The 11,660-nt window shown below is 33.7% G+C and overlaps 1 protein-coding gene across 9 annotated transcripts in view; it reads right to left on the bottom strand.

Annotated features, from left to right (window-relative positions):
* Window positions 1–11,660, bottom strand: part of fxyd6l (FXYD domain containing ion transport regulator 6 like) — a 30,320-nt gene that overhangs the window by 4,434 nt on the left and 14,226 nt on the right. For 2 of the 9 annotated variants that reach the window (XM_051130840.1, XM_051130838.1), the window contains exons 2-4: window positions 3,616–3,672; window positions 3,448–3,474; window positions 99–122 (exon numbers count right to left, since the gene is read on the bottom strand). In XM_051130840.1, the coding sequence (XP_050986797.1) occupies window positions 99–122; window positions 3,448–3,474; window positions 3,616–3,667 (103 nt within the window). In that variant the 5' untranslated portion in view covers window positions 3,668–3,672. Of the gene's footprint in view, window positions 1–98; window positions 123–3,447; window positions 3,475–3,615; window positions 3,692–4,850; window positions 5,221–11,660 lie in introns of those variants that run through there. The other 7 variants (XM_051130845.1, XM_051130842.1, XM_051130839.1 and 4 more) reach the window with 6 other exon arrangements.

Raw genomic sequence — 11,660 nt, 5'->3', positions numbered from 1 at the left:
CAGTATTAAACCTGCCCTAGCCTGGCTAAAAACACTGTTAATAAGCCAATAAGACGTTCAGTTAATGTAAAATTGATTCTAGACTTGAAGACACTTACCGTGAATTTCATCCATTTGGGAAGCTGAGGGAGAGAAAGAGTGTTACAATTTATCAAAAATCTAACCAAGTAAAAATGTCAAGTATATGCCAGCCAAACCATTACAGGCAGAACAATGTTAGGTTCTAAGTATAAGTGCTTTCAGACAGGAAAAAAGAATCACAGTGCAGTTGAATTAAATTAATATAGACCTTGCAGTGATTCTTAAACTACTTAAAGGGATAATTCACCCAAAAATTCTGTTATTAATTACTCATCCTCATGTCGCTTCAAAACCGTAAGACCTTTGTTCACCTTCAGAACACAAATTAAAATATGTTAGATGAAATCTGAGAGCTTTCTGACCCTGCATAGACAGCAATGCAACTACCATGTTCAAGGTCCAGAAAGGTAGTAAAGACTAGGGCTGCAACGATTCCTCGATTCTATTTGAGTAATCGATTTAAAAAAAATTCTTGTTTCCATTTTGCCCGTGTCGAGGCAGAGTGGTGTATTTTTACATATTAAACCCATTTAGCAGCTACCCATTAACAGCAGCTATGCTAATTATGTTCCTATTTATTCTCTGTTTCTGCCATGGGATTGACATCCTATGGTAACTAGGAATTCACAAGCTCCAGTCTGGATCCAGAACACTTAAGAAGAGATGATGCCAACCTACAGCACTACCGAATTCTTTTACTAATTTTTGTCTGTTTGATTGCGTCATTGATTGATCTTCACTATACATCTCTGCCATATGTACATCAACTTGACATAGTCAACACTAGTAAGCTACTACTACATATATTGTAAAAACATTAAAAGTGAAAAAGCGCTGTACAAATAAATTTAAATGAATTTGAATTTAAAACTCATAATAAAGTATAATGCTATTAAGAATTCACAAACACTATGATTTGATCATTTATTTACTTAAATCATTTAAAAACCTATGCAAACACAGGAGAATGCATCAATATCTTTCGCAATATGCTAACTGTTCATCGCAATTAAAAAAAATTGAAAAAAAAGTTTAAACCCTCACTCTGAGTTTACACATTTTGATGTTCACATCTTCAAGAAACTACGATGGCTGTAGCTTTTCGATCATAAAGAAATGGCAAAATAGTAATGATTAAGTGGACATCTGAATTAATTGTTGTTGATTCGGTATGAAACAAGGATAAGATCATGCAGTAAAGTGTAAAAACAATCATCAGGTCTTTGGCGCCCTCTGCAGGCAGTTGTTATAATGTGTAATGTACATTAGCTCTTTTGTTTATAATGCATTATGTATCTTATCAGTTTTGTTCAATAAAACCATATGATTACCTGCATTTTATTTGAACTAGTTATTACTGCATCACTGCTATATGTATTTTAAGTCATTTTAAGGCCATTGTTCACTACAAAGGTCTATTTTTACTACATTTTTTTATAATTATCCGATTACTCGATTAATCATCAGAATTACGTCAGATTACCCGATTAACAAAATATGTGTTAGTGACGGCTCTGGTAAGGACATTATTAAAATAGTCCATGTGACATCAGTGGTTCAACTGTAATGTTATGAAGCTACGAGAATACTTTTTGTGTGCAAAGTAAACAACAACAACAACTTTCTTGTCTTCAGTGTCAGTCTTTGACGCGTGTTCACGAGAATACCTCAACACATGCGTGTGATGTTGCTGACGTAGGAGCCAGCGTTCTGATGTATAATGTCCATCTCTTAGTTCATCGTCGGTATATTCTGGTTAAAAAAAAAATAAGGTCGTGCTGTCGTGAACGTGCGTCGAAAACTGACAGGGAAGATATTTCTTTATTTTTGATAACAGTTGTTCGGTGTAGCTCCAAAACATTACAGATGAACCACAAATGTCACATGGACTATTTTAACAGTGTCCTTACTACCTTTATGGGCCTTGTGCAGTCTACGCAGGTCAGAAAGCTCACAGATTTCATCAAAAACATCTTAATTTGTGCTCCGAAGACGAATGAAGGTCTTATGGGTTTGGAACGACACAAAGGTGAATAATGACAAAATTGTAATTTTTTGGGTAAACTATTCCTTTAACATAAAACTGGCACCCATGTATTCCAGTGCACTAAGATGTTAAATGAACATTTCAACAGTTGGACACAGATACACATACAGCCATAAAAAAGTTAAAACACAGCAATATGTTCAAAAAGAACGTGCACAAGCATGCCAGACACAGAAGAAATGCTCACACTTGGAGAGCCAACTTGAATAGCTTCTTTTCATTATTCTAGACCATCTTAAAATGTACCTTAAAAATCTCAACTATGAGATTTATATTACACAGGAAGGTTATTTCAGGAACTCCACTCAAAGAACAAAACATTAATTCTACTATTTTGACAAGTTCTTTTCAAAGACTTATTAGTATTAAACAGACATCTGGCAGAAATGTTACTTTAGAGCTTCAGTGGAATGATAATAGACCTACATGTTTTTAAAGACTCTTTTCAGAAGGGCTGCTCTCTGTAAACAAGAATGTCGAAGGCATCGCTCCAAATCTTCCATTAAACATTATGAATGGTCTGACTGTAAGACTTTGGTTATCCATAATGATCTCTCGCTCTCTCTCCCTCCATCCCTTTCAAAAACAATGGACAAAGCATTGATGCAAACACTCTAACATTCCTGTGTACAAAAAACATTTTTTTAATGCTGCTCATGTACGTGTTTATGTGGGCAGTATTTACATGAGTGCACACTGGCCAGTCCGACAGTGTTGAAGCACTTAAATGGTGTATTCAGATGTTTGTGTTGGCAACAACACACACACAAAGAGTCTGAGAATGCAGCAATTCTCCCAGAAATCCAACGGATCGGCTAGATTTACAGTACTGAAGCTTTGAAAAGTGGATAAATCTCAACAGAAAACACTGCAGCAGCAACACTTAAGATTTCTAAGGTCAATAAATTTTAAGAAGCCTCCCTTCAAATGGAGTAGCAGAACTGCATGTACCCAAGGTTAGGTACAACATGAGCTGCACTGGCACACTTGAAAAAGTCTCAACCCTCGTGGTATGAGAGTAGTGTTACTTCCTGAGCTTTTCAGAAAAACGCTTCAGGGAAAGGTGTAATCGTAAGCAGAAACAAGACACGGTGGAACCGTTTGAGAGAATTTGCCAAAAACACGCAAAGCCAAAACTGCGCCATCTGCTCCAGTATTTCAGAAAAGCAGTCAAGTGCAACGGCAGTCAAATTTTATTAAACAATAACAAACAAGCCTCGATACAAAACAACGTCAAACAGAAGCATAGGAAAAACTCGAAATTCAGCTTTTTCGGAATCACTCACATAGCAGTCCCTCTAACGCTCTTACACACTTACCTGGCATTTCCCTGCCGAAAGCTGATCCTGCATGCATACACATATACCGTTAATCTCTAAAGGAGAGTCTGTGCAGGATAAATACTTTTAATTTGTATCCTAATTACATTCTTGAACAAGAGCACAGTTGAGAAGGTACCAATAAAAAGCAAAAACAACAGCACTCACCCAAAGTTGGAGCGAAGTAGGACAAAAGCACTGCAGCAACACAAAGTTCCATCTTGCCTGAAAAAACAAGTGAGTGTGAGACACTGGGCTGTCTTCACTCCCTGCAAAATTCCACACACATACTTCAGTTCTTGTGGGAAGGTTTAGAAACCTGACTAATGAAGTCTTACTTCCCTTATATTATTAACAAACCTCTTTAACTATGATTTAAAAGAACGAGTTCTGATAGCTGTGGGTGATTTTTGTTAGACATCAAGTGTTTCTTTTTGTATTATGTTTAAACATAAAAACTTGACAGAAAAAAATAACACGCTGTGTCTGAGGTGAAAATGAGCTGCACAAAAAGATCTTTCAGTTTCCCAGCATGTTTTTCTCTGCCGTTGCTAAGAATGGCAAAAGGGCTCTATTTTTGGAGGACCACCTCAAAACGGTGGGATAAGGAGCCCGAGGGACATGGCTGTGGGGTGTGGTATTTCAGATGATATTTGGTAAGTGGCGCACAGACGCAAGTGAATATTTCAGCTGTAACTCAAACACATAACGGTTAACTCCCATATCAAAACCTGTTTGAATCAGCAATTGATTACTTGGAGATATCAGGTGGTCTATATATAAACTCCTAAACTCAATTGGTGTGCAAAAAGACCACAGTGAAGTACAGTTATTGCACCAATGACTCAATGAAACATTTCTCCACATGATAAATATTGGGGAGGAGGAGTCCCATATATGCTTTTTTTTTTTTTTAATTCTGGCACTAGGCTATCCAGAAACCCCCTCCCCCCAGTTAACCCACTTCCGTGAGATTTCATCGAATTGCTTAGTATCAGCAGCTTCTTTCTCTCCATTATCACAACTAAACCCCATACTACAGTAAACCTTATGAATGCGCAGTTAAAACGTGAAACGTGGTGTGCAAAACAACTCTCAAGGAGCTGTAATGTGATATAGATGGTCACGTGTTCCAGGCTGCCGATTTAATCAAGACTGCATTCTTACAACATGTTAAACAAACAAAGAGGAAACAACAAATCTAAAAAAATGCATTCATGGCTGCTTGTAAACTGCACGTGATAATAACCTGTTTTTGAACAGATCATTTGGAACGGATCTCATTGCATTGAAAACGTTAATAAAAAGCCATGTGGTAGTTATGCCAAAATCTTACGTTAACATAAGTAATAGCTGATGCAAGTTAAAAACAAAACAAAAGTGCAAAGCGTGTAAAAGCTTACCAGCTCGATACTGCTCAACACCAAAGAATCCGGTTGTAATGAATCCCTGGGGCAAATAAGAAGGAACCTCTCGACGACACAGTAGGCTATTATACACAAATTCTATGGAATTTGTAAAATGGTGATTTGAAAAGTGTATAATCTTCTTAAACGAGTTCAAAAAGCGTTATTCCTTAAACGGCGAGCTGCACGTAGTCATAGTTGTGGACATGACACGTACATGTAAATATTTTCTGATGTTCGAACGCGCGCCTGAGTAGCAGAGCTTGACTCCTCCCCATATCAGCTTTGCTTTTTACCGTGGACCCCTGACCCAGAAGGTGGAGGCAGTCAAGGAATCGACCTTTAAAGGAATTTCGATGGGAAAAATCACCACCGTCTCAATCTCTTGAGGTTCGCCTCGCGCAAACATCACAGAGACGTCTATTTGATATAACGCTACACGTTTTCATGTGAAAGACGCTTGCCATTTAATGGGGCGTTCCTTCATGTGCCATAGGTCTCATAACGTTGTTAAATAAACATTTAAAACATGTTCTTTGGAACGTATGTGAAACTGCATTTTTTTCAGGTACAAGCGTTTATCATATGCCATTCCAAGCATTCGTCTTTAACAGACACGTTGAAGATATATGTGCTGGCTATATTTGGCGTTAAACACGAACTACTTTACAAGACTAAACACGACGTGATTTGTAAAATATAAATAAATTGAGACACAGTAGCCTATTTGTGTTTTCTTTGTTTAGTCAGATAAACCTGACGCAAGGCGCTCCACGAAATACAGTTGTCATGGTTACCAGCTATTAAACGCGATTTTTATTTGCTAACGTTAGCTGAAAACTCGCGCTCTGGCTTGTTTAGTTAATTTTTGTGGGTACAAAAACGCATTTACATACAGTTTGACTTTTGTTTTGTAATTGACTTTTTGTTTAGAACTTATTTTATATTTAATTATTCCTTTAAGTACAAACATAACGTATTACAACATTGAGAGTTTGAGTGGTAGACCTAATGATTTGAAGCCTGGGAAACAAATGACGGTAATTGTCTTTTGGCTGTTTACAAGCCTCTACCGAGATTCCACAAATTCCACAGATAGTGTTTTTTGCACAATACCCAAGGGCTTACACAAAAATAAAGGGAGTGCTTGAACCATTTGTCTTTGGGAGTATGGTTGCATTGCACCACGCATTAGTCTCCTTTTGACTAAAAAGTATAGTATTCACATCATCTTTTACAGTAACTTATCCCATTTCGTCAACACACTGCTGCTACTGTGTTTTTTACCTAACAGATTTGAAGGTAAAAAAGTGGGTCGACCAATGTTTATTTTCTTACATGTGCAAAACTAGTCTGTCGTTATACAGTGATGCTCGTGGCGGCGTCATTCAACTTGAGCAAGTCGGTGACAGAATAGCCTAGCTGGCAGAAAATAATTAATGTACTTACACTTTTCCAACACTGAGGTGCAGCAAAACACCCGATAGGATGCCTTTGCTTTTTAACGACTGTGTACAGTCTTGTGGGTGGGGTACAACTTAGAAGCAGATATGCGTTCTTTAAAAAACAACAACAACTTTTTCATCAAAAAGGCTACGCAGCTCCAGCCAAAAGAAAAAAAAAATAACCAAAATATAATTCATACAACATTTTAAAGATTTTAAACCCATTTCATTGATTTGCATAGGATATTTTTTTTAAATATTCTTTAGTAATGTGTGTTCTGCTGGCTGATCATTGCTGAAAACCAGCTAAAGTAAGGTGACTAAAGTAAGGTGATACACTACCGTTCAAAAGTTTGGGGTCAGTAAGACTTGTAATAGTCTTTAAAGAAGTCTCTTATGCTCATCAAGGCTGCATTTATTTGATTAAAAATATAGAAAAAAAAAACAGTAATATTGCAAAATGTTTTACAATATAAAATAATGTTTTTTATTTTAACATACTTTAAAATAGAATTTATTCCTGTGATGAAAAACTGAATTTTTATCAGCTGTTACTCCAGTCTTAAGTGTCACATGATCCTTCAGAAATCATTCTAATATGCGGATTTATTATCAGAATGATCAATGTTGGATAATATCAACAGTTGTGCTGCCAAATATTTTTTGGAACCTGTGATTTTTTTTTCAGGATTCTTTCATGAATAAGTTTAAAAAGTACAGTGTTTATTCAAAATATAAATATTTTATAACAATGTAAATTATTTATTATTAACTTTTAATAAACTTTTAATTATTAACTTAATACATCCTTGGTGAATAAAAGTATTAATTTCTTATTATATTGCTTTTTAGGCTCATTTTGACCACAAAGTATGTGCTTTCTTCAAATGTACAACAATAGATAATTTACTTCAGATCTTGAAAAAAGATGGTATCAGTCACTCAGTATGTAGTTTTAATACTTAAAAAAAAGTTTCATATTTATTAATTATCATTAATGAAAAGATTATAAACTTGTCCATTTTGTTGGAAGTGTGCTTCTGCGCTTCTGAATTCCTGTGATATTTTAGTGATTTTATCACGTCGCGTCTGGCGTCTCTTTCGATAACTGATGATAATAGCTCTCTGCTGTAATTAGTATAACTCGCAGTGCGATGCACTACTTGCATTCACTCATTTCCCAAAGTCATCTTGAATGTTTTTTAATATTTTTTTTAATACAACTGAAATATTTGAGACAACATCACATAAGCCGACTTCATAAATTTCCTGAAAAGTTTTTTTTTTTTTTTAATACTCACCATATAATGAATAGTGTTACTTTTGATTGGGCACTTGGAACTTCATTTATATTACTATAGTTTTCTTTCTATTGATGCAGCAATGCAACATGAAATCAGAGTTATTTGATTACAAGGAAAGAAAAGTAATAAATAGGTTGCTTTTAGAACGCATAAATATTCTAATTAAATTATTAGGTTGTGTATTTTTCATGTTGATTAATGAACTTCTCCAATTTCACTTTTTTATAAACATAAGAAGCTTTTAACTGGGTTTCTTTTAATATTTGGGGTAATGTGTGTGAGTCACACACAGACTTCAACATTCAGCATGTGAATCACAACAATGGTAACAACTGAAATTTATTAATTTTTTATTAACTGTATCAATAACCATTGTTTTTTGTTGTGCTACTACTGACACAAGACAGCAAATGAAAGAGTCAAATACAAAGAACAACAGTAAAACAAAGCAAAGCAATTGCATAATTTATTCATGTTGCAATGCACCCTGGGAGTCAGTGAGTTGATATACTAAGTGAAGAGTAAACCTAAAGTAAAGAATCAAGTGCCCCCAACAGTTCTTTGTTAGTTACTACAACTCTTGTGTAAGTAAACTATACTAAATAAACATTTGGCAGTACAACATACTATTCCGATTTCATTTTACTTAGCTTTTTTTAAGGCAATCGGTTTCCACACTTTTTCCAAGTCAACTAATTACATTTTATAGTGTGGGCGGGAGTCACCCCTCACCATCTTGGAATTGCGTCACTGCACGACACTCCCGGATAATCGAAAATGGGCAAAGAGGCAGGGCGACGGTGGAGCTGGTTGCTGAAACCACGCCCGCCTAGCGCAACGGTGGTGACAGCAGCAGCAATCCACCCGTTACTCAAGTCGCCATGCCCTAAATTATGCAGAACTTTAAGGCTTAATATAATTTAAATGGATGAGTTATAAAAAAAAAAAAAAAAAAAAAAAAAAAAAAAAAAAAAAATCACTCCCCTCACAGTTGACATGAAGGGCAAAATTAGCTATAGACCAAAACCAGGCTTATACCAGGTTGTAAACATTTTTTTCTTCTGTGTTGGCTTCAATAGAGAGAGCGGGAGGTTGCCGCAGTGTATTTGTGGGTTGTTTTAAGCATGCTGTAAAACGGGGACATTTCCAGGGACAGCTCCAGTCGGGGACAGGACACCAAAAACAGGGACTGTCCCCGGAAAACGGGGATGTCTGGTCACCCCTGCTGAAAAAAAAACAAAAAACAGCTAAAACCAGCCTAGGCTGGCTGGCTGGTCTTAGCTGGTTTTAGCTGGTCTCCCAGCCTCACCAGGCTGTTCAGGCTGGTTGTTCCAGCTGGTCTCCTAGCCTGACCAGCCTGGCCAGCTAAGGAAGTGGCCAAAACCCCTCTAAAACCAGCCTGCTGACCAGCTAAAACCAGCCAACCAGCTTAGGCTGGTTTTAGCTGTTTTTTGTTTTTTTTTCAGCAGGGGTGGCAGCAGTCTTCAACTTATAAGTTGTAAATAAAGATTATTGGAGTACATTTACTAGATAAAGTTATTTTGGCATTTCTACTTAATTTAATTCAGTGTGTTAGTTATATTATTTGTAGCTGTGAAATTTACTGTCTGTTTCTGAATTACAATCATTTTTATATTTTTACACGTTATATTCATTTTCATATGGATTTATATTGTTATACTTAAATTTTGCATGGTTTTAATTCAGTGTATAGTAATACACTGCTCCCTGCCCTTGATTTCCTGATAATTTACTCATTAAGACCCTTGTTCCTCGGCTGGGATTGTGTAGAGCTTTTTGAAGCTCCACTGAAACAGCAGTTTGGACCTTCAACTCGTTGACCACCAGTGAAGTCCACTATATGGAGAAAAATGTTTTCCCTCAAAAAAAAGCAAAACAAAAAAAACAACAACTTAATTTCGACTGAAGACTGGCAGACTGAACATTTTGGATGACATGGGGTGAGTAAATTATCAGGAAATTTTCACTCTGGAAGTGAACTTCTCCTTTAAGTGAATATACATGTTTAAAAGCTATATTCGAACAAGTTCCTCACTTCAGTTATAATTTGTTTCCAGAATACAGGAGGAGGTCAGTGTCGACAGCGTCTCGCTCCAGAAATAGGCCGTGACGTCAAAGTGTGAAACGAGCAGGTGTGCCCTTGGCAGATGCTGGGTCATTGTTATAGCAGCCTTTGATAATGTGTCACAGGTGAGGCTGCTGGAAATGACTTTCCATCTCACCCCAATGTCAAGGTCAACTGGAGTGAGATGGAAAGCAAAATAATAGCAAATCTATTGGCATTTACAATTTACAAAACCGCTTATCTATTGCAAAGAAGAAAACACTGCATACAAAAAACAACTGTGATCACTACTGAGATTTCGATAGACATTGATGGTCAAAATGAAAACAGAAATATGAAGCAGATATCATACAGTGATCTGCAGTTATTATATGTGATAAAACATGTTAAATTGTACTCCAGTCACCCTCTGTCCTCAAGACTGACAGAGTGCAGACTGATGTAATGCTTTAGTTTAAGGAAAAGCAGCAGCAGGACTCGGATAAAAATATGTGCAGTGACCAGAAGTAAAAGGGACTTATGTAACCCGACTCTGAGATGCAGAGCAGACGCATTACTGCTCCATGGACACATTCCCTAAAGACCTTTTTAGATTTCCACGCCAAGGAGCAGACAGTGATGAATAGTCATTTACATACAAGCACACAAATATTGTAAAACCCCTGGTCTTTTACCAATGAAAACAACAACAAAATATAAATAAATCATAAATATTATAAACAAATAAATGACTAGTACAATTAATAATGTAATAAACAATAGAAGTAGTAATAAAAAATAATTGTTAATAATATATATTTAAATATGCATTTATAAATATATTATTATTATTATTATTATTATTACAACACTACATTCTAAATAAGTATTACAATTATTATATTAATACAATCAGAATTAAGAAATGAATATTTTATTTATTTAAATACACATGTATAAATATTAAATTAATCAATATTAAATAAATAATGAATTAAAATATAAATAATTATTAAAAGTAATTTCATAAAAATAATACTAATAAATTATTAAATCTATATTTTAATATACAATTATCAAATACTACTACTACTAAATATTATTTACTATTACTATTAAATTATAAATAATAATAATAATGATAAACTATTACAGTTATTAATGTAATAAACAATTAGTACTATTAATAATAAATACAATATTTAAGAAATGATTAATATTAAAAAAAAAATTAAATATAAATTTATTAAAAAAAGTATTACAATATTAGCACAAATACAATTAAGAAAGGATTAATATTTAACTTATTTAAATATACATGCATAAACAATAATACTTAATTAAAAATAAAATATAAATAACTTAATGCAGGTATTAATTTAATACAAAATATACAATAGTAGTAATAAATAAAAAAGATATCTACTATTACAATTATTAATGTAATAAAAAACAGTACAAGTAATAACAAATAAAATAAGAAATTATTAATATTAAATTTAAATACACATTTATAAATATTGCAATTATTATATTAATACAAAAACAGAATTAAAAAAAAAAATGCATTTAAATATACATCATGTATAAATCTAAATTAATAAAAATATAAACAACTTAATACAATTATTAATTTATTAATACAATAAAATAAAATGGTAATAAAGTTATTATAATTAAACTTTTAAATATCCATTTATAAATAAAGGAAATAATAATAATAATAAAATTATTATAAATAATAATAATAATAATAATAATAATAATAATAATAATAATAAAAATAATCGTCATCATCATCACCACCACCACCACCATAAATATAAACAACTACTATTACAATTATTAAATGTAATAAATAATAGTAGTAGTAATAATAAATCAAATATAATTAAGAAAATATATAGATTATGAAATATACATTTAAATATATACGTTTCTAAATTAAATAAATAATAATAATAATAATAATAATAATAATAATAATAATAAT

The sequence above is a fragment of the Labeo rohita genome, chromosome 16 (assembly GCF_022985175.1).
Source record: "Labeo rohita strain BAU-BD-2019 chromosome 16, IGBB_LRoh.1.0, whole genome shotgun sequence".
Lineage (NCBI taxonomy): Eukaryota > Metazoa > Chordata > Actinopteri > Cypriniformes > Cyprinidae > Labeo > Labeo rohita.
Note: the sequence above shows the minus strand (reverse complement) of the source record. Positions and strands in the feature narration are given on the sequence as shown.